The sequence below is a fragment of the Chiloscyllium plagiosum genome, unplaced genomic scaffold (assembly GCF_037043375.1).
Source record: "Chiloscyllium plagiosum isolate Xiang-an unplaced genomic scaffold, Cpla_swu_hap1 HiC_scaffold_13, whole genome shotgun sequence".
NCBI classification, from domain to species: domain Eukaryota; kingdom Metazoa; phylum Chordata; class Chondrichthyes; order Orectolobiformes; family Hemiscylliidae; genus Chiloscyllium; species Chiloscyllium plagiosum.
Window position 1 is genome coordinate 29896056 of NW_028270151.1, and position 24739 is coordinate 29920794.

The following is a 24739-nucleotide window of genomic DNA, read 5'->3' on the forward strand; positions in this document are numbered from 1 at the left end:
CATGCATAAGGATAAGCAATGACAAACTAAGAAATGTATCTGCATTAACTAAGTTTGCTTGCAAATGTTAGTACATATGTGTTAATCAAGGGGAAATAATATCAAAATAGTCACTAGGTTGTATAGAACTTGAGTACTGTTTAAAAATGAGGCTGTACATCCCAAGGAATGGTGGATCATATCAAACAGCATATCCCTTTGACTTCAACAAGCAAGGTACAGAGCATATTCCAACCAGCCTGTGCTTGCAAAACTCACAGTGGTGTCCAATGTAAGATTAGATTCTGTTACTGGGCAATATATCCTGGATAATTCTCAGTATGCAAATAATTATGTTGACAACTAATTTAGTATTATCAGTCGTGCTGTAAGTATGACACACTTGTAAGTATTGGAAGCTACAAATATTAATAGATATGGCTATCTTCTTTCCAGTTAGAACATACCTGCACTATGTCTGCTTCAATTCAACAAAATAGGTTACAATCATTCACTGGTTTATTTTTGTGGGCAACGAGCTGACCAATCATTCAGTCTTCCTGATTTGCAATTTAAACAAAGCCTGGCAGTGAATTATCAGTTATTATTCATTGGTGCATTTTCCATGACAATGCCTCTTCCAAACAGAGTGCACTTGGCTACCAAACAGCAACCTTCTCTCAAGCATATTAATTTTGGCTTTCCCCTTGAATTGGCATTCTTGTGAATTGTCCTGATGAGTGCAAGATGAAAACTTGGACAAAATGTGTATTTTTTTCAGCATGACACACATAATCTAATTAAAAGGCTTATAAAGGGATTTAAGAAGAAACCATAATAATGAATTGTGGAAGACTGAAGATTCTAATTCTTCCAACATAAAGCTGACTGTTGTAGTTCACACAGTTCTCAAGCATGCTCCCATTCAGCAAATAAGGTGTGCATCACAGTATATCTAAAATGTGCAGTAAAATAGTATTTGTTATTCATTTTTTTTATCGCATTGTAGATTAGGGTTACTTTCATATGGTAGAGCACAAAGTGTGGATAGTCAGGTTTAGTAGTAATGCATGAATATTCAATGCATCAAAATACATTTAATATAAATCAAATATATACATTTAATCATTCCATTCACTCCATGTCCTACACATTCTCTTGTTTATTTTAAATCTTGACTAAAAATGTCATGACTGAGTCTTGCACTTAATGGATCCCTGGATTTTCACTTACGTTTCTCACATCTCTTCCCCCTCCAACCTCGGTTACATCGACAAGCTCCAGACTCATGGTGACAGGAAATGGCATTTTCACAGTCGCATCTCTCTCCACAATGCAGTCCATAATATCCACTCGGGCAACCTAGAAAGGCAAACCAGACACTTAAATAAACAGCTGTTCATTATACAGTGGAAAAGTGACAGTTCAGTGAAAGTCTCAACATCTTACACTCACTCATCAAGGACTGAACATTTGCTGCAGGTGCAGAAAACAAGTATCATGTTCATGATGTCATATCTTCAAAAGTGTTCTTTTGACATATTCATCTAAGTGTTACGATGCAGAAAGAGGCCAATCAGCCTGTCGTTCCTGCACTGACTTGTTAAACAAGCATCATTACATATTGCCAAGCTCTTTTCCCTTCCTTGTATATTATTCTTATTCATGTAATCATCCATTACCCTCTCAAATGTCTGAATTGAACTAACCCCACCCCATTTCCAGGCAGTGCATTCCATACCCTAATAACTTACTGAGTGGACAAGTGTTTTCTCATATCACCCTTGCCTTTTTTGTAAATCACTTTAAATCTCTCATTCTTGCTCCACTTACAAGTGGAACAGTTTCTGCGTATCTCCTCTATCCAGCCCAATCAAGATTTTGAAAACCTCTATCAAATCTGCTCTGAACCTTCAGACCATAATTCACATGAGCAGAAGTAGGTGATGCAGCCCATCGAGTCTGCCCCCTTATTCAATGAGATCATGGTTGATCTGATAAACATTAACTCCACTTTCCTGCCTTTTCCCCTTAAACCTTGATACTGATGAAAAAACTCTCTCAGCCTTGAATATCCTACATGATCCAGCCTCAAAAGCCGCTTGAAAAAAAGAATCCCACAAATTCATCTCAGAGAAGAAATTCATCCTAATCTTAGTTTTAAATGGGTGACCCACAATACTGAGATATCCCCTCTGGCTCGGGTTTCCCCTCAAGGGGAAACAACCTCTCTGCATCTGCTCTGCCAAGCCCAATAATAATCTTGTATGATTCAATAAAGTCATCTCTTGTTCTTCAAATTCCAACGAATATAGGTCCATCCTACTCAACGCCTCACACAAGACAGTCCTACCATATCCAGTGTGAGAGTAGTGAACCTTCTATGAATGCCAATATATCTTTCCTTAGATAAAGGGCCCAAAACTGTTTACAGAATTCCATCTACAATCTGACAGTGCCCTGTTTAGCTGTGGCAAAACCTTCCTATTTTTATGCTCTATTCCCTTTGAAATAAAGGGCAACATTCTATTTGCCTTCACTATTATCCACTGAACATGGCTGCTATGTTTTTGTGATTTATGCATGAGGACTACCAAATTCCTCTGTGCTGTAGCTTTTTGCATTCTTCATTTAAGTAATATTCAGCTTCTCTATTCTCTATAAGTGTATAACCTCACATTTTCCCACATTATGTTCCATCTGCCAAGTTTTTGACAACTCACTTAACTTGTCTATATCTGCAGAGTCTTTGTATCATCCGCACCATTTGCCTTCCACATCCATTTGTCATCCACAAACTTGGCTATTGAACATTCTGTGATACTGTAAACGTCAAAACTTGAATAACTTTTTACAACACTTCCAAGTTTTGTGTCATCTTCAAACATTGAAACTGTCCCCTACACACCAAAATCAAGATCATTAATATGTATCAGGAAATGCAAGAGTCCCAGTCTTGAATCCACTACAAACCTTTCACCCATCCCAAAACTACCCATTCACTATTATTCTCTGTTTCTTTCACTCAGCCAATTTTGTATCCACACTGTTACTAACCCTTTTATTCCATGACTAGTAACGTACCACACAAGTCTTTTATACAGCACTGTATCAAATGCCTTCTGGAAATCTATGCATATTACATCAACAGCATTCTCTCTAGAGCCTTTGTTACCTCTTATAAACACTCCAGAAAGTTAGTCAAACACAATTTCTCTTTTAGGAATCCATGCTGAATCCTCCTAATCAAACCATCTCTTTCTCTGCAACATCTAATTCTTACCAAATAATTGTCTCTGGAAACTTCCCACCACTGAAGTTTTATTGCTAACACTCAAATGTTTGAGGCAAATATTACATAGGAATATAGGAATTAGGAGCAGGATTAAGCCATCTGGGCCCTTCAGTAATTTCATGATTGATGTGGTTACGATCTAAATTCCACTTTCCTGTCTGCATTCCACAACCATTGACTCTTACCTATAAAATTTGTATCTAACGTAGACTTGAATAAACATAAAAACCCAGCCTACACTGCAATAACTCAGAGGAAAAGAATCCCCCACATTGCTGTCTTTAAAGGGAGACATCTGATTAAAACATATCCCCTCCATTCAAGCTCCCCCACAAGAAGAAATATTCTCCCAGTATCCCTTGTAATAAGCCCCCTTAAACTCTTCTAAATTTCAATTAGGTCACCTCTCATTCTTTTGAACTTTAAAGATACAGGATTAATCTGTTCAGCTTTTCTTCATAAGATACACCTTTCATCTCAGGAATGAGTAAAGTGAATTGCTTCTAAAGAAATTATATCTTTCATCAGAAGAGGAAACAAAAGCTGTACACAATATGACCACATATTGACCACAAACACCCTGTACAGTGCAGTACAACTTTCCCACTTGCAATAAATGACATTATATTTTCTGTGCGAATGCCTTGCTGTTCCTCCATTATAACTCAATCTGATTCATATGCAAGGGCACCTAGATCCCTCTGTACCACCAAGTTTAGTGACCTCCCTCCACTTAAATAGCACACTGCTTTTCTATTCTTCTTTCCAAAGTGGAAAAGTTTACATATACTGACAACTCAAACTGTCAAATTCCTGATCACTCAACTTAACCTGACTATATCCCTTTGAAGATTTTTTACACCCCCTTGAGACCTTACTTTCCTACACATCTTGGTGTCATCAGCAAGTTTAGCTATTATCATTTGGCCCCTTACTCAAGTCATTCATATAAATTACAAATACTGAAGGATCCAACAATTACCTGTAACATTTCACTAGGTACAGCTCGCCAACATGAACAATAATTGGTCTCTACCCTCTGCTCTCTGTTAGTTGATCTAATATATTACCTTCTACATCATGTGCTTTCATCTTGTTTGTTAACCTTTCAGGAGGCACCTTATTAAATGCTACATGAAAATCAAAATATACCACATGTACCAGTTCCCCTGTAACCACCATGAATGTTAATTCTCCAAAATTCTTGAATAGATTAATTCAGCATGATTTCCCTTTCACATATTAGCTCAACCTGATCACATTGTGATTCTCTAAATGTTCCTTAATAATGGATTCTTGAACCTTCCCTGTGATATTTGTTTAAGGTCATTGTTTTCTGCCTCCCTCCTCCATTTTTCTCTTGAATAAAGATCTTACACTTGCCATTTTCCTGTCCAAGAATCCAACTATTTCTGAGTCTAATTTCACCTATTGAAAATGATAAAATTTTAATTCAATAAAATATGGGCTTAAAAACTATGTAACAATGTCAAGGAAAGGAAATCTACCATCTTTACCTGGTCTCGCCCATGTGAGATTTCAAACGCATAATATGATCTTAACTGCCTTCTGAAATGGTCGAGCAAACCCTTGGTTGCTGGATTAGTGGTGCTGGAAGAGCACAGCAGTTCAGGCAGCATCCAAGGAGCGGTTGCATCAAATCACTATAAAGCCTCAGCAAAAAAAAGAAAACTAGACAGACCACTCAGCATCAACAATCACAGCTCGGTCAGCCCTGCTGTTCTGCACATGAGTATCTGGGAACCTATGCCAAAACTGCAGACTACTAAAGCAAGAACCTGACACACTCAAGGAACCAAACTTTGCTGACAATATCCCAGAGTCAGCCTGTTATCCCTGGGTGTGTCGTGTCCCAACTGTATAGAGTCAGAAAGCTATTGAGAATCTGAGAAGGATGCCCAAATGCAGCAAAACCTGGATGACATCACACCTTGCGCTAATCAATGGCAAGTAATATTTGCATTACACAATGCCAGGCAGTGATCATCTCCAACAAGCGAGAATCAAATCATCGCCCTTGACATTCAATAGCATCACCATCACTGAATCCTCAACTATCAACATGCTGGGGGTTACCATTGATCGGAAGTCATACAAGTACTGTGGCAACAAGAGCAGGTCAGATGCTAGGAATCTGCTGACTCCTCGAAGCCTTTCCATTATCTGAAAGGCAGAAGTCAAGAGTGTGATAGACCACTCCCCCTTACCTGGAGGACCTCAAATCCAACAACACTCAGGAAGCTTGACACCATCCAGATCAAACAGCCTGCTTAATTAGCATCATATCCATAAACGTTTAATCCCTCCACAGCGAATCCTCAACAGCAGCATTATGCAAAATCTATAAGGCTCATTTGACAGCGGTTTCTCTAACCATTACTATCAAGAAGGACCAGAGCAGCAGTTACATGGGAACATCATCACTTGGACATGCTCCTCCAAGCCATCCAGTACTCCGACTTAGAAATATATTGCCCTTCCTTCAGTGTCCCTGGATCAAAATCCTGGAACTCCCTTCACAATGGCATTGTGGGTCTACCTACAGCAAATAGAAAGCAGCAGTTAAAGAACAAAAGTTGACACCACCTTCTGAAGAGCTACTGGGGATGGGCACTAAATGCTGCCACAGCCAGTGGTGCCCATACCCCATGAAAGAATTTTACAAAGGATGTGACCATTGAAGGTAGAATCATTGTGGAAAAAGGTTGCCTCAGGCATCAGTAAGAAATGGCAGATCAAAATGTGAGAGTAAGGACAGAATTTTGTATTGGGCAGAGGGATTTGTTAGAAAGCACAGAGATAGTCAGAGACTTATCTATGATGAACCCCATGAGCACTTGAAGATAAAGGTTGTTCTAGTTTAAAGGAGTGAGTGGACAGTGATGAAAATTGACAGAAATGAGAAAGGATGTATTGTGGGTAAGTTTAAAATCAGTAAGAAGTAATAATTGCTTGATACGAAGGTTAGACAGGAGGAAGAAGGGATTCTATTCTATTCTGTGTTAAGGAGGTGATTCTTTTGAGGAAATTGCTTTGGGCTTTGGGGAAGTTGCAGAAGAGTCTTATGGAAGAAATAAAAAAGATTAGTTTACTTTCTGGTGGTAGTGATTGAATGATTAATGTTGTTCTCAGCCCTCTTAAACATTTTGAATATCTTCCTGACCAGATAAAACCTGGAACGCCCTTCCTAACTATGCTGTGGGTATCCCTCCAACTCACAGACTGGAGTGGTTTAAGGAACTCACCACCATCTTTCCCAGGGTAATGGTGGAAGCCAAAAATGTCGTCCAGCTAGCAATGTCCAGATCCTATGAATATTTTTTTTTAACTCATTTAAAAGCTGGGAAAAAGATCAGATAAATTAAATTATCAACAATTGAATGTATAGGTATAGACAGCACAACTTGAGGCAATAAGAAAACCTACAGATTTCTTCTCAATTCTGAAAACAAAACTATGTCAAACTCTTTGATATGTATTCAGAAGTACAATTGTAATATTGTAAGTTGTCTAGTTACATTCCACAGATGGCACATCAGTAGTCCTATCAGTATTCTAAACAGACAGGAAACCAAAGGATGCCCAGCTAAGGGTAACTTCAAGTTGAATTTGTAAATAGATTACTTATGAACTAGGTTTGACAGGGATCTACTGCACATAGCTACAACTCAGAGATCTTTTGTTTTAATCTGAAACGTAACCCTTATACTTATAAGACTGAAAATTACTTACGAGTCTCACACTTTGCTCCAATCCAGCCAGATCCACAAATGCACTCTCCAGTGTGTCGCTCGCAAGTTCCACCATTACTGCAGCTGCAGTATTGCTGACATCCTTCCCCATACCATCCATCTTCACACTCTAAAAAAGAAGTGCACACATCCTCACAGTAAACAATAATTTTGCATTGTTTTCCTTCTTAAACTAACTGCTGATCTTTAAATTGAATTCTGAGCTTACCAAGTTCACAAGCGATACCAGTCCACCCTTTGGGGCAAATGCATAACCCACTCACGTGGTCACACTGGGCTGTGTTTCTGCAGATGCAGAGCTGTAAGCAGTTCAATCCATAGGAGCCGGTGGGGCATCCTGTGGGAAAAAAAATATAGGATAAAAAAAAGTGGCAAAATAAAAAATGAAGAGATGATGAAATTTGAATTCAATATAAAATAACTAGAATTAAAAGCTGGGCCCAATGTTGATTGTTGTAAAAATCCCTCTGGTTCACAAATTCCCTTTTGGAAAGGAAAGCTGTCATGCTTACCTGGTCTGGCCTTTATGTGACTCTAGATCCATAGCAATGTAGTTGACTATTAAATATCCTCTGGATATTTAGGGATGAGCTATAAATACTAGCCTAGCTCATTGTGCCCACAACCCCTGAACAAATAACAAAAATTTTGCAACTTACAGATAGTATGAATGACAGCATGACTCTATCACTGTAGAAAGAAAAAAAAATCCTTTGATAAACTTGTTTTTATGAATCCAATTGAGTCTGAGGCAATCTCAATCTTCTTTCTCATGGACACAAATTTGAACATTAAAACTGTAAATTATTCACCATGAATTGCCATTGATTTGATAGTTTTATTGAAAGTCCACAACAGTCAGTGACGTGGAGAAGGATAATCCCACATTGTTGCAGTCAAGAAATACCTCCTTCATGGTTAACAAACAACCTTAATCTTAAGACTTTTCAAATTTGTGTTTGCCAGGACTTAGGGGACTTATTGGGCTTTTGTCAAATAATTATTTGTAATCCTTTGAATCATAAATTAAAAATTTCCCACATTCTCTCTTCCCTCCTTTACATCAGTTTGATATCAATCTGTCATTAACCATTAATTTTATATTAGTTTCAAATGAGAGTGGGAGGAGAGGTGGCAGGGAGCAACAATGTAGAAAGTAATATACTGGAGAAATGTTAATGCAATGGAATTGAAAACCAGACAGAGCTACAGAGCCACAGCATTCCCTGAATAGCTGCATTGAGGTGAATGTTGAGATACCATTGTAAAGTCCCACCCTCTCAATCCTGTTAATAGCTACTTACTTTGTTGACATGCAGTTCCAGTCCATCCAGGAGTGCACAGGCACTGGCCAGTCACATGATCACATGTTGCATTATTGGAACAGTTACAGAGCTGGCTGCAGCCCTTACCATAGCTCTGTCCTTGACATGCTGGAGATATAGAAAACAAAGGTGGAATACAGCATTCAGTCCACACTAAACAACAAGTAAACTGCACAGAAATGTGTTGTGATGTAAGCAATTTTCTCACAGAATTTCTAATTTTAGCTTGTCATTTTGTCAATGTATAGTATCAAATTTACACTAGCAGCACAGACACAGTTACTTTTGCTTGAACATGGGCTTGTCCAATTCCTTAATTCTTATAGATTAGATCAGGGCTCAGTTAGCCTAGTTGGTTGGTTATCATGTGGAGGTGCTGGTGTTGGACTGGGGTGGACAAAGGTAAAAACACACACACCACCAGGTTATATGCCAACAGGTTTATTTGAATTTACAAGCTTTTCGAGCACTGCTCCTTTGTCAGGTAGGGAGTGGGGCAGTATCATAGGACACGGATTTTATAGTAAAATATCAAAGTGTCATATAACTAATGAGATGTATTGAACAAACCTTGATTGCTGTTAAGTCTTTAATCACTTTGAATGTATTGCAGGTTTTGATTTATTAAAATGTAAATTCTAGAACTTCTTTCAAGTCACATTCCTGAGATAAGTTTTTTTAAAAAAGTGATATCTCACCTCAGACAATACATTAAAGATGTGAGGTTAGAGTCTGTATGCATTCCAACCTTGAGTCAGACTGGTTTTATTTCTAAAGTAGGAATTTATAAATGTCACATGAACTGACTGCTTACAGATTGTGTTGTTTTTTAGTTTGGTGGTCAATTTGCAATGCAGAGTGATACCTACAGCATGAATTCAATTATTTTACCAGCTGAGATTAACCTTTCCCTTCACCCAAGGTCTGGTCATCCTCAGGTTAAACCATCTCCAGTCATCTCTCTTTAATGTGAGAGCAGCTTCTGGTCTGGTAGGACGACGGTGATTCGCCCTTTCATACATCAGACAGAAGCTTGCTGGTTATTGGAGTCCCTTGTAAGAACCACATTACAACAATCTGGTAAATAAAACAGATCAGTGCCCTTTCTTACCAGTGAGTATGATGTTACTCTCGTATGTGAAGTCTGTGCCCCAGTAGTGAAATTTCCTAAGGATCAACAATATTCTCCCCAACGAAAGGGTGATATTCAGTGCTAATGATGATAATGTTCCGCTTGTGGGGAACAATGTTTCATCTGCAGGTATACGTGCCACAGACACATACGTTCAAACACATAATGTCAAAAATCTCCAATGTAGTTACAGCAATGACCAAAAGCAAACAAATCCTTGCTACAAAGTTTCAGAAATTAAAGTGGCTCCTAAAGTTGATAACCGTAACCTCAGCTCCAAATCTCTTTACAAATTCAAAACCAAATCAGCACCCTCTTCCCTTCAGAGTAAACTTACGCTGGTTGCACTGTGGTCCCAGCCAGCCTGGAGGACAGTGGCAAGCTCCAGTCACATGGTCACACCTGGCACCATTTCTGCAGTTGCACATCAGCTGACAGTCAAAACCATAAAATCCATCAGGACATACTGGGAGTGAGATAATAGTCATGGTTTAACAGCTTGGTCAGGCAAAGTAAAAGACAATTAGAATAATATCTGCAAATCCCAGCAACAAGGAAATCAATCAGAAATGATGAGACATTAAACAAAAAGACAGTTTTATTCAATTACAGCATGTGCTGTTCTGTCAGGTTTTCTTCACAAATCCCTCCCATGGACAACCAGATTATATTAGTTATTAAGGCTGGGTTGAGTGGGTGTGAGATGTAACAAGACAGTTCATCATGTGACTGCACTAGAAGGATGAAATCCACATAGCCATTGAGTAGCAGATTATAGCATCCAAACTGATCCTGCCATTTTCATGTGCCTGGCTGTTCAGAAGAACTGAGTTGCTGTTATTTATAAACCATGAACTCATCATTCTCAGTGTCCACCAGAGGCTGCTGTCTACCACTTCTCTTACAAAAGTAATCCTTGGGTGATACTCACTTACAAAAAAGCAACATATTCACAGCAGAAATGGAAACTGCTGTGCCATTTGCCACCCAAAGTTATTATATTTACTTCTGTCAACTGAATAAATTAGTAGCTATGTTGTTCTCCATATATTATCACATGTCCATCTAACTTCTGAGGTGCACAGAGTACAAAAACAAAGAACCCAAATAAAGAAGCTTTGTAAAATAATACCTCAGCCTCAACTGCAGTATTGTATCCAATTCTGGGCATTGCACTTCAGAAAGAACATGAAAGCTTTACAGAAGATGCAGAAAAGATTTAGGAGAATGGAACCAGATGTCAGGAACATTTTACCTACAACATTTTATCCAGTTTCAGATTACTTCCTGGCTGTTCATAAGTTAGTTTCTCATATTAAATTAACAATCTATTTTTCACCCAGGGAGTAATTATATTGAACCGAAGAGAAACTATGGTACCAAGATTGGCTGTCTAGTCCAACATCCCATTATTGCTAACGAAATCAATCAGCCATCCACCCTCTTCACTTTACTATCCTGTTTCACCATATCCCTTTCAACAGTCACATACAGTAGTAAGTATGTCACAGACATTCCCTTTTGTTTTTCCTTCTCTTTTGCCATCTTTCCCTGTGTCTGTACTTATTTAAAACCTGCTTAGAATTGCTATATCACCCAGTTCTGGTGAAAGATCATTGACCCAAAATGTTAATTTTTGGTTTCTCTTTCCACAGATGCTGCCAAATCTGTCAGGTATTTCCATTTTCATTTCAGACCTCTATATTTATGTAAAGAAAATAAACTATTTTCCATACTTTCATGGTAAATTGGGTGTTATTAGACCAACAGGGTAAAGTACTTGTATAGATGGAGAAATTTGACCATTATGTGCAGATTTACAGATTAGAATGGAGCTACGTTGTTGTCAGACTAACACTTGTATTGTGTTTGAAGTCGTAACATCTAAACATGTGTTGTCCTGTGACAAGATGATAGCATTTGTGAGAAGAGCCAAACGACTCTGGTTTTCTCAATGTTTAAACAAAGGAAATTTGGGCACATCCAAGACTGGACATTGGGCAAGCAGTCAATAAATGCAAAAGCAGTAGAAGGGGGGCATAGCTTTAAATTGAGGGGTGATAGATATAGGACAGATGTCAGAGGTAGTTTCTTTATTCAGAGAGTAGTAAGGGTATGGAATGCTTTGCCTGCAACGGTAGTAGATTCGCCAACTTTAAGTACATTTAAGTCGTCATTGGACAAGCATATGGACGTACATGGAATAGTGTAGGTTAGATGGGCTTCAGGTTGGTATGACAGGTCGGCGCAACATCGAGGGCCGAAGGGCCTGTACTGCGCTGTAATGTTCTATGTTCTAAGGGTTGAGAAATGTGGAAGATTGGTCAATATTAGGTCCGAGGCAAGGCCCAAGAATCAACAGGATGTCAAGGTTAAAGTCAATTCAAACTGGAAGAGGCTGGGAACCTGCCGTGACCACATGGAGAATGTGGTAGGAGTGGAAGAGATGGTTTCACCTTTCTTACTGGTTAACTGAAGAAAATGCTCACAATTCCGAAATAAGGTTTGGATGTGTTGTGAGAAAGAACATAGAGGAGGTTTTGAAACAGTGGAGAGATGCTCTTGGAAAAAAAAAGTGAGGTGGATGCAGTTCAGCCAATTATGGTTATAAATGGCTAAGCTATAATTTTTTATTTAAAATCATATGCTTTTTAAGTTACCGACATTGCCTTGACATCACTCCTTGCATTTATAATGGAACATCCCTGTTGCCTCTTCAACATTCTTTCATACCTTTTTAATGTCCCTGCTAGTCTCCAGACACTCCCTCATTGTCTCTACAACCACCTCTAGTTCTGAAAACCCATCTTAGACCTTGTTCCCCACACTTACAATTCTTTCACTTTGGATGCTTGTGCAACCCCTTTTTATATTCCAATATTAGAGGCTAACCCTTCTGAAAGCAAGACACAATCCATTGGAATTCTTTCCATAAACCCTTCATCTGGACTTCCTCTTTCAACCCACCATTTTACCAAGGTTTTGACTATTTCTCCTAAAAATATCCTTTTCATTGGTATGTTGTACATTTTTGTCAAAGTGAGCTAATGTGAAGTACTTCAGGAAAGAATCTAAGTTTAAAGGGCTGTGTGTTTTGCTGGTGATGGCACTGGTGACTGTGAAGGAGCTAGCTGTGTCCCCGACGGGGCTGAATAGAGATGAATCACTTTACATCTTACTAATAGAGTGAATGAAACAGCTAAATCATATCCTGCAAGAACTGCATCCCATTCTCCCAATTCCTCCAGATCTGCTCGGACGAGGAGGCATTCCACTTGCGAACATCCCAGATGTCCACCTATTTTGAACAACGTGCTTTTCCTCCCTCTGTCATCCGGACAGCCCTCCATCACACCACCTCCATTCCCCGTTCCACTGCTCTAAACCATTCCCCCCATGCAATAAAGATAGAGTTCCTCTTGTCCTCACCTACCTTCCCACCAGTCTCTGCATCCAAAGCATCATCTTTAAACACTTCTGCCAACTCCAACTGGACCACATCACCAATAACATCTTCCCTTTCCTACCCCTTCTGCAAAAACCGTTCCCTTCAACAATTCTTGGTTTGCATCACTCTCCCCACCAAACCCTCCGAACTCCCAAGTACCTTGCCCTGCAACTAGAAAAGATGCAAAATTTGCCAGTACACCAGGCCCCTCACCTCCATTCAGGGCCCCAAACAGTCCTTCCAGGTGAGGCAGAGGTTCACTCACCTCTCTTCCAACCTAGTTTACTGCATCAGGTGCTCCTGATGTGGTCTTCTCAACATCGGGGAAACCGAACATAAACTTAGGGAACAGTTCGCTGAGCATCGCAGCCAGGCCTACAGGGGCTGACCAGACCTCCCAGTCACCGCCCATTTTAATTCCCCTTCCCACTCCCTTTCCAACATGACCATCCTTGGCGTCCTGCATTGCCATAACAAACCACACCACAAATTGGAGGAACAACACCTCATCTTCTGCCTGGGCAGCCTACAGCCTGGAGGACTCAACACTGAGTTCTCCAATTTCAAATAATCTCCCCTCCCATCCCCAACTCCCTTCCTAACCCCTCCCCCTCCCTTCTACTCCTCCCAGCCACCAACTGGATTCATTCCTCCCATTAACCAATCAGGTTGTACTCTCTACCTGTCATCACCTATCCCCACCTCACCACCCTGCCCCACCGTCCCCTTTATCTGCAGCTCCCCCTACACCCACCCCCAGTCCTGAAGAAAGGTTACACCGAAAAGTCAAATTCTCCACCTCCTGATGCTGCTTGGCTTGCTGTGTTCTTCCAGCCTCCTGCCTGTCCACTTCACCACAATCTCAGGCAATGTGTTCCAGATCCTACATCCCGCTGCACAAAGCTTTTCCACATGTCACCTTGGTTACTGATGAATATAACAAATAGGTGAAGCAGTAAAACTATTTAGTCCCTCATTCACCATTCAATCAGATCATGGTAATCTGATTGCTGCCTTAGTTCCACTTTCCTGTATGTGCCTCCAAAACCCTTGTCAATCAAAAGGCAAATTCAGTCTTGAATATATTCAATGACCCAGCCTCTGTAGCTTCTGGGGGACAGAATTCCAAATACTAATGATCCTCTGAGGGAAGAAATTCCTCTTCATCCCTGCCTTAAATGGAAGACTCCTCATTTTGAACCTGTGCCTGCTAGTTTGAGATTCCCCCACAAAGAGAGGCACCGTCTCAGCATCCACCCTGTCAAAGCCACCCAGAATCCTTGATTTCAAAACAGTTATTTTACCATTCTCTTTTAATTTGCAAGCGATTGACAACAGAGATGCTTGAGAATGGAAAATGAAAGGCTTACGTCTTTCACAGAAAGTTCCAGTCCATCCTGCTGCACAGGTGCATGCGCCACTGACGTGGTCACAAGCTGCCCCATTTTCACATTGACATCTGAACTTACATCCTGAACCGTAACTTCCATCAGGGCACTCTGCACACAGGAAAAATAGAAAGCCAGTGTGAGGATCTGTTCCATTGCTGTGCTGCAGATTAATGTGTTGCATCAGTTCAGTGTACAGTCTGCCCTGCCTTCCAGAGTCAGCTCACAATAAAGCCAACTGAATGAATGCAACCGTATCTGACATTCTGTTCATTTCGAAGTGACCAAAGGAGAATGTGATCAATGCATTACAAGCCAGCTAATGTTGAAAAGTCACACAATTTTATTGGTGAGAGATCTTACCTTGTGTCTTCAAAAAGTCCACATTACTTTTTCTTCAACACAAAACACATTAAAACACTTATATTGTTGCATTCAGTGCAACATCTCAATAGAGTTGAAGGAGGAAATGATTAAAGGAGCTGACCTGGGCTTTACTCCAACAACAACAGAAAATCACAAATCTCAGAGGCTATAATTCATTTCATTCATGATCAGAACTAATGACTATTGTAGTTTGAAATATTTAAATAATGATAATTCCTGAACTTTGGCATATTAAGAAACTGCTGGAAAAACACAACAGGTCAGACTACATCTGTGGAGAGAAAGCAGAGTTAATGTTTTCAGTCCAGTAACAGTTCTTCAGAAATGCTGACTTTGCTTTCTCTCCATAGATGCTGCCTCATCTGCTGAGCTTTTCTAGCAATTTCTGATTTTGTTTCTGACTTCCAACACCCACAATATTTTGGTTTTTTTTGACTGGCATATTAAGAATGAGCAGCAAATTCCAAATTCCAACTGGGAAAGCAGAATTGGAGAATGAATGTATTTAGTCTCAACGGCTTCAAAAAACAACACACTACAGACTAATCTATTTGACACAATGCATTTTAAATGACAAAAACCAAAAGAACTGACGATGCTGTAAATTAGGAACAAAAAACCAGAAATTGTTGGAAAAGCTCAGCAGGTCTGGCAGCATCTGTGAAGAGAAATCAGAGTTAACATTTTGGGTATGGTGACCCTTCCTTAATTCTGAAAAGAGACACTGGACCCAAAATGTTAACTCTGACTTCTCTTCACAGATGCTGCCAGACCTGCTGAGCTTTTTCAGCAATTTCTGTTTTTGCTATTTCGATGATGTTTTGTCTATATTTATGTTCTGTCTAACCTTATAGAGAGGACAAATGTTTGTTTTACATTAACTCTTGGGATAGGGGTATCACTTTCAAGATCAGCATTTATTACCGAAACCTAACTCTTGCTTAATAGGTGGTAATGAATCTCTTGAACTGCTGGAGTCATGTGATGTAGATATGCCCACTTATTAAAAGAGGGACTTCTATGGAGTAGAGGTCTTCTTGTAAGCCAAATTGTTTTGCAGTCAACCAGCAAAAGCTCACTGAAAAGAGGTGACATTAGCTCAATGTCTCATTTAAACCCCGCTCTAAGGAAAGCAATAGGTTTGACAATTGTACAATATTCCAAAGGCTGCAACAGAAATCAGGACTCTTTATAAATGCTTTACCATCTGGTAAACATTCTGAAAGTGTCCTTGTGAGGATGTCAGCTGAGATAAGCACCAGTACCTGTTGTCACATCCATCTATCACACAAACAAATACTATGGTACATGATTTTCAGTGCTGGTGTGATACCAGGCACATAAGGTCTATATCCCAACAATTTTGGCTATTCAAAACAGGCAGAGTGCTGACCACACTCAATCACCCCATGTCTGCAAATCTCAGAACATAGTGGTCATTAGATGTGATTCTGTTATTGGACACAACTTACTAAACAATCCTGATTATACTAAGGTCTGTATTAAGATTATCAGGTGGGTTCACAATATGCTCAGAGAATTTAACAATATATATACGCAGGACCCTGTTCATTGCAAAGTAAAAGACCCTGTTTGTGCAATGTCCCTTTTTCATCTAAACAAAAGCTTAAGGCATAGTTATTCCCTGGTCCATTTGCTAATGAATCTGCACCCTTTTCTCGTGCAGTTTAACTATCGCTTCTTTTGAGATTTGCTACTCTTGCAATTTTGTCCTGGTAAGTGCAAGAGGGAAAGCTTCAAGAGTGTGTTTCTTTTAATCTCCAACAGTACTCAAATTCTGTACTAGCAAACAAGTTTTTGTCGTAACATCCTTGGCTATTCAACAAAGAATACATCAATGTTGGCAATTCAAATATGAAAAAGGAGAAAGTGAAGACTGCAGATGCTGGAGATCAGAGCTGAAAAATGTGTTGCTGGAAAAGCGCAGCAGATCAGGCAGCATCCAAGGAGCAGGAGAATCGACGTTTCGGGCATAAGCCCTTCTTCAGGAATGAGGAAGGTGTGCCAAGCAGGCTAACATAAAAGGAAGGAAGGAGGGACTTGGGAGAGGGGTGTTGGTAATGCGATAGGTGGAAGGAGGTTAAGGTGAGGGTGATAGGCCAGAGAGGGGGTGGGGGCGGAGATGTCGGGAAGAAGATTGCAGGTCAAGAAGGCGGTGCTGAGTCCGAGAGTTGGGACTGAGATAAGGTGGGGGGAGGGGAAATGAGGAAGCTGGAGAAATCTGCATTCATCCCTTGTGGTTGGAGGGTTCCTAGGCGGAGGATGAGGCGCTCTTCCTCCAGGCGCCATGTTGCCATGGTCTGGCGATGGAGGAGACCAAGGACCTGCATGTCCTTGGCGGATTGGGAGGGGGAATTAAAGTGTTCAGCCACGGGGCAGTTGGATTGGTTGGTGCAGTGGTCCCAGAGGTGTTCCCTGAAACGTTCCGCAAGCCTATCTCCCCAGTGTAGAGGAGGCCACTCGGGTGCAGCGGATGCAGTAAATGATGTGTGTGGAGGTGTAGAATTTGTGACGGATATGGAAGGATCCCTTGGGGCCTTGGAGGGAAGTGAGGGGGAGGTGTGGGCGCAAGTTTTGCATTTCTTGCGGTTGCAGGGGAAGGTGCCGGGAGTGGAGGTTGGGTTGGTGGTGGGTATGGACCTGACGAGGGAGTCGCAGAGGGAGTGATCTTTCCGGAACACTGATAGGGGAGGGGAGGGAAATATATCCTTGGTGGTGGGGTCTGTTTGGAGGTGGCAGAAATGATGAAGGATAATACGATGTATCTGGAGGTTGGTGGGGTGGTAGGTGAGGACCAGTGGGGTTCTGTCCTGGTGGTGATTGGAGGGGCAGGGTTCAAGGGCGGAGGAGCGAGAAGTGGAGGATCTCCACTGCATCTCCTCCACTTCCCGCTCCTCCGCCCTTGAACCCTGCCCCTCCAATCACCACCAGGACAGAACCCCACTCGTCCTCACCTACCACCCCACCAACCTCCAGATACATCGTATCATCCTTCGTCATTTCCGCCACCTCTAAACAGACCCCACCACCAAGGATATATTTCCCTCCCCTCCCCTATCAGCATTCCGGAAAGACCACTCCCTCCGCGACTACCTCATCAAGTCCACACCCCCCACTAACCCAACCTCCACTCCCGGCACCTTCCCCTGCAACCGCAAGAAATGCAAAACTTGCGCCCACACCTCCCCCCTCACTTCCCTCCAAGGCCCCAAGGGATCCTTCCATATCCGTCACAAATTCACCTGCACCTCCACACACATCATTTACTGCATCCGCTACACCCGATGTGGCCTCCTCTACATTGGGGGGACAGGCCGCGTAATTGCGGAATGTTTCAGGGAACACCTCTGGGACACCTGCACCAACCAATCCAACCGTCCCGTGGCTGAACACTTTAACTCCCCCTCCCACTCCGCCAAGGTCATGCAGGTCCTTGGCCTCCTCCATCGCCAGACCATGGTAACATAATGCCTGGAGGAAGAGCGCCTCATCTTCCGCCTAGGAACTCTCCAACCACAAGGGATGAATGCAGATTTCTCCAGCTTCCTCATTTCCCCTCCCCCCACCTTATCTCAGTCCCAACCCTCGGACTCAGCACCGCCTTCTTGACCTGCAATCTTCTTCCCGACCTCTCTGCCCCCACCCCCTCTCTGGCCTATCACCCTCACCTTAACCTCCTTCCACCTATCGCATTCCCAACGCCCCTCCCTCAAGTCCCTCCTCTCTACCTTTTATCTTAGCCTGCTTGGCACACCTTCCTCTTTCCTGAAGAAGGGCCTGAAACGTCGATTCTCCTGCTCCTTGGATGCTGCCTGACCTGCTGCGCTTTTCCAGCAACACATTTTTCAATTCAAATATGAATAATGCTTAAGTTATGAATAGGGAATGATAGTGGGATGGAATACAGAATAAGAATTTGGCGTCAAGGTGGGAGGGGTTGGTGCGGCTTTCAAGGACTGTGAAGCAATGCCCCAAAAAGGAGGCACACAAGAAAGGGAAAGGAAGCAAAAGAGTAAAATGTAACAGTGGAAGAACTCTCTGAACACACGTGTAGCATTTGCTTTAACAGTTACATTATATTGTTTAAAGATAGATCTCAGAACACCTTAGCATTACAATGCTGGACAAACGGATCTGTAATTAAATTATTAATATAAGCCATTCAATGCACTGCATTACTTTAATAATCATGCGTCTTTTACATATCATGAACTTCTTTATTATTGTATTCCTTTCCCACCAACTGGAATTCACTGGATTATACTCCCTCTGCTCTAGATTTGCATAGGCACAGTACAATAGATGAGTTCCATACAGATTTCTGAATCTTACTCTGCTCACAGCGATCCCCTGTGTAGCCTGCTTCACACAGACAGTAGCCAGTCACAGGATCACAGCTCCCATCAGCATTGTTACAGTCACAGGCATTCTTGCAACCATTTCCCCAATGGCCAACGTCACAAGCTGCAGAAAATAAAACAGACAGGGTGTCCCGAATCTGTCATGAGAGGTTGTTGTGCATAACACAAGATCTGACAGCTGCACCACTGACTGTAAATATTCTGAAGATGTCTTCATTTTAAAGGCATCACAGTCTCTTCCTACAGTCATCAATCAGTGCTGAGGAGTAAACTTATAGAGGTTTATAAAATCATGAGGGGCATGGATAGGATAAATGGACAAAGTCTTTTCCCTGGGGTGGGGGAGTCCAGAACTAGAAGGCATAGGTTAAGGGTGAGAGGGGAAAGATATAAAAGAGACCTAAGGGGCAACTTTTTCAGAGAGGGTGGTACGTGTATGGAATGAGCTGCCAGAGGAAGTGGTGGAGGCTAGTACAATTGTAACATTTAAAAGACATCTGGATGGGTATATGAATAGGAAGGGTTTGGAGGAATATGGGCTAGGTGCTGGCAGGTGGGACTAGATTGAGTTGGGATATCTGGTCGGCATGGACGGGTTGGACCGAAGGGTCTGTTTCTGTGCTGTACATTTCTATGACGCTAGTGTTAGTGTCATCTGCTTCCACAGTCTTGGAAGGAGACAGCTGTGGAATCATGTCTTTTGACACTGGCTCAAGAGAAATGATCAAAGAAGAGGCTTGGAATTGACCTTAATATTTGCAGGTTTGGGCTCTTCATTGTGCTTTCTGCTCTATGACATGGATTTTAATTCAGGTTCAATTAATTAAACAAGTTAAAAGTCTCTGAAAGATGCCAGGTCTCATATGAATTAATTTGAGATTCTGTCATCTGAATTTCTGAGGAATATGAATCTACACCAAAAGCAATTAATTGAAGACAATTATTTAAATTGACACACACATTGAGTCAGTCAGAATGACTGATGCCTGATGGTGCACCATTCATACTGGATTGCTCTTCAGAGTCCCTGCACATTTTGCTTTGGATCGTATTACTTTATATCTGGCCTGACAGTGCCAATAATAAAACTAGATGTCCCATTACCAACAACACTCTCTCTGATGAGCTGAACAAAAAATCCAGCCAAAAGCAATTTACAAAAAAAAATGTTTGAGAAAGACTGAAATGTATGACATCAAGCTAATGGATAAGAGAAACTAGTGACAATAAATGGATAAGAGAAGCCAATGACAATTACTTCTGTCACAATGTTATGCTCCCTAGAATACCAGAAGAAATAAAAGGTAGTATTAAAAAAAGGAATGCAATAACAATGGGTGACGAAAATCTGCATGTTGAAGGGATGAATCAGATTCATAAAGATGGATTGGAAAATGAGTCCATAGAATGTTTTTCTTAGAGCAGTACATTCTAGCATCAACTATGGAGCAGGCTTTTCTTGACCTCTTAACATAGAATAAGATAACATTAATTAATAACCATATAGTGAAAGGAGCCTCTAGATGACAGTGATAATAACATGGCAAAAATTTATGTTCAATTTGAAGGTAAAGGGTGCAGGTCTAAGACTAGTTTTAATACTAAATAAAGGTAATTGTAAGGAAATTACTATAGATGTAGCTATACTGAATAGAAAAGTGGGTGGAAATGTAAAACATATAGAGATACCATGGACACTGTTGGAGATATTTAATAACTCAAAGATTTATCTCAGTGAGAAAGAAATACCCTTTGCGAAGAATGCATCATCTGTAGCTAAACAGCTTAGTTAAGGATAGTGTCATCTTGAAAGAAACATTATAATATTCTGCAAGGAAGATTGGAGGGATGTTAAGAACCAACAAAAAGTGATCTAAATAAAACCAAAAAGGGAGAAATCAAAGTACAAGAGAAAGCTAGTTAGAAAGTCAAAAATAAATTGCAACAGTTTCTACAAACATTTAACAATAAAAGGTGTAAGTAAAGTGAGAGTGTTGATTCTCCAGGAAGTCAATTTGAGAACTAATAATGGAAAACCCCGTGGAAATGCCAGAAGCACTGACTGTATTTTTCATTGTAAAAGACTTAGAAAGCTCCCCCAGAGGCAAAAAAAAGGAAGTATAAGGAAAGACTGTGAATATGTTACAAGTTTCTGTGGTCATCTGTCTTAGTATATCATTCTTAGTTTTCAGAAAGGGACCTAAGGGGCAAGGTTTTCACGCAAAGGGTGGTACGTAAATGGAATGAGCTGCCAGAGGAAGTGAAGGAGACTGGTAAAATTACAACACTTAAAAGGCATCTGGATGGATATACGAAAAGTAAGAGTTTAGAAGGATGGGTTGGACCAAAGGGTCTGTTTCCATGCTGTACATCTCTACAATTCTATGACTAATTAAAGTAATAACAGTAGAAAATGGAATAAATATAATTAAGGCAGCTATGCTGTAAGGCATATTGTCATTCCAAGGTTATGTCTGATGTTGGTTGTTGTAATTTTTGGTTTTGTCTACATTTTTGTTAGTTGTGATACAAAGCATATCTTAATTTCACACACCCACACACAAATCGTGGACGAGAACGGATACTTGAAATGTATAGTTCTTCAGTATTTTAACTTACATGCTTTGCAGTCACGTCCCACCCATCCAGGGCCACAGATGCAATCTCCAGTTATGCTGTTACACTGGGTGTCATTTCCACAGAGGCAGAGATACTGACAAGCTGGCCCATAATAACCTGGAGGGCAAACTGGGAACAAAATATATAAAAGACAAATGGACAGATTAAAATACAGATCACCTGATCATGGGAGATCTACTGATTGTGACACATTAAGACATTTCCTTTTGCTGCAGGTTACATTTATTATATAGCACCACCTGGGAAAAACTAGTTATCTAGTAATCTTGAAGTTGCAATTCATTTTTTTCAGTAATGTGCCAAGTGCTTTACAACCATTATAGTTCAATCAATTTGTAACATAGAAAATTAGGCAGTCAATGCACACTTCAGAATAAGTCCAGTGAAGTTCTATGGATGGAACTTAAAAATAAGGAAGGGATGATCATCTTGTTGGAATTGTATTATAGACCTCCAACAGTCAGCAGGAAATTGAGAAGCAAATATGTAAGGAGATCTCAGATATCTGTAAGAAAAATGAGATTGTAATGATAGGGAATTTTAACTTTTCAACCATAGACAGGGACTGTCATAGTGTTAAAGGCTTGGATGGGGAGGAATTTATTAAGTGTGCACGAGAGTACTTTATTTTTCAATATTTGGGTGTGCCTACTAGAGAAGGTGCAATTCTTGACAATTCTGTTGGGAAATGAGACAGAGCAAGAGACAAGGATGTCAGTGCAGAAGCACTTTGGGTCAAGTTATCATAATACATTACTTTTTAAAATAGTTATGGAAAAGGATAGAACTGATCAAAAAGTTAAAATTCTAAATTGGAATAAGGCCAATTTTAACTGTATGAGATGGGAATTTTTAAAGGTTGATTTGGAGGAGGCTATTAGCAGGTGAAGGGATGGTTGGGAAGTGGGAGTCCTTTAAGAATGTGATTTGAGAGTTTCAGACACAGTATGTTCCTGTTAGTGTGAAGGACCAGGCTGGTATTCATAGGGGATGCTGGATGACTAGAGAAATTGAGGCTCTGGTCAAGTAAAAGAAGGAGGCATATATCAGGTAAAGACAGCTTGGATCAAGTGAATCCCTAAATGAATATAATAAGGGTATTAGGAGTACACTTAAGAGGGAACTCAGGAGGGCAAAAAGTGAACATGAGACAGCTTTGGCAAATAGAGTTAAAAAGAATTCAAAGAGATTCTATAAGTACATCAAGGGGAAAAGAGAAACTAGGGAGAGAATAGGGCCTCTTAAAGGTCAATGTGGCCATCTGTGTGTGGATCCAAAGGAGATGGGTGAGATAATAAATGAGTATTTCATGCCAGTATTTTCTGTGGAGAAGAACATGAAAGCTAGGGAACTTGGGGAAATAACCCCAAGACCAATCAGTGTTTCCCAGAACTTTATGGGAAGCTAGGGAAGAGATTACTGGGCCCCTTGTTAAGATTTTTTTTTGTTTAGATTAGATTCCCTACAGTGTGGAAACAGGCCCTTCAGCCCAACAAGTCCACACCGACCCTCCAAAGAGTAACCCACCCAGAACCATTTCCCTCTGACTAATGCACCTTAACACTATGGCAATTTAGCATGGCCAATTCACCTGAACTGCACATCTTTGGACTGTGGAAGGAAACCAGAGCACCCGAAGGAAACCCACGCACACACGAGGAGAATGTGCAAAACTCCACACAGACAGTCGCCCGAGGCTGGAATCAAACCTGGGACCATGGTGCTGTGAGGCAGCAGTGCTAACCACTGAGCCACCGTGCCCCCTGATATTTGCATCATAAATAGACACAGGCGAGGTGCTGAAAGACTGGAGGGTGACTAATGTGGTGCCATTATTTAAGAAAGGCTGTCAGGAAAAGCCAGGGAATGAGAGACTTGTCAGCCTTATGCCAGTGGTGGGTGAGTCATTGGAGAGGATTCTGAAGGACAGGATTTCACTGCATTTGGAAAGGCAAGGACTGACTAGGATAGTCAGTATAGCTTCAGTACATCCTGAACTAGGGTCACTGGACGCAAAACGTTAACTCTGATTTCTGTCCACAGGTGCTACCAGACAAGTTGAGCTTTTCCAGATTTTTTTTGTTGTTGCTGAATTCCAGCATCCCAGTTCTTTCATTGTTTTATTTAATGGTGAGGGGCATTTAGGACGCTTGCCTTTATTGGTCCTAACATTGAGCATAGGAGTTGAGATGCATGTTGCAGCTATACATGACATTGGTGAAGCCACTTTTGGAATTCTGGTTGTCCTTCTATAGGAAGGATGTTGTGAAACTTGAGGGGCTACAGAAAAGATTGACAAGGATGCTTCCATAGTTGGAGGGTTTGTGTTATCATGGGTGGCTGAATGGGCTGGGGCTTTTTCCCCTGGAGCATTGGAGACTGAGGGATGACCTTATTGAGGTTTATATGATCATGAGAGGCATGGATAGGGTAAATAGCCAAGGTTTTTTTCCTAGGGTAGGGGAGTCCAAATCTAGAGGGCATAGGTTTAAGATGAGAGGGGCAAGATTTAAAAGGTCCTGAGGGGTACGTTATTCATGCAGAAAGTGGTGCATGTATGGAATGAGCTGCCAGAGGAAGTGGTAGAGACAAGAAAAATTACAACATCTAGAAGGCATCTGGATGGGTTCGTGAAGAGGAATAGTTAACATGGATATGAACCAAATGCTGGCAAATGGGACTAGGTCAGATTGGGGTCTCTAGTTGACATGGACACATTGGACAAAATGGTCTGTTTCCGTGTTGTATGACTCTATGACCAAATAAATAAATGACCAGTTCATGTTGTCCAAACCACTGGAACTACTCTACCCCTCCTTTTTCCAAAAGCAAAGATGAAAAGCTTGCATTTTTGTTGCATTTTTCATGGCCACTGGATGCATCGAAACACTTCACAGCCAAAAAAAGCACTTTTGAAGTGTAATTGCTGGAGTAATACACAAAAACTACAGCCTGAGCAATAGTAATCTATGATGAAAAATGATGTTGAT

At 40.9% G+C, this 24739-nt stretch overlaps 1 protein-coding gene across 1 annotated transcript in view; it reads right to left on the reverse strand.

The window, feature by feature from the left end:
• LOC122556083 (uncharacterized) overlaps positions 1–24739 on the reverse strand; it is a 303614-nt gene that overhangs the window by 23424 nt on the left and 255451 nt on the right. The window contains exons 21-28 of the mRNA XM_043702517.2: positions 21729–21857; positions 19081–19212; positions 14323–14451; positions 9842–9970; positions 8352–8480; positions 7256–7384; positions 7028–7156; positions 1213–1341 (exon numbers count right to left, since the gene is read on the reverse strand). Of these exons, the coding sequence (XP_043558452.2) occupies positions 1213–1341; positions 7028–7156; positions 7256–7384; positions 8352–8480; positions 9842–9970; positions 14323–14451; positions 19081–19212; positions 21729–21857 (1035 nt within the window). The remainder of the gene's footprint in view (positions 1–1212; positions 1342–7027; positions 7157–7255; positions 7385–8351; positions 8481–9841; positions 9971–14322; positions 14452–19080; positions 19213–21728; positions 21858–24739) is intronic.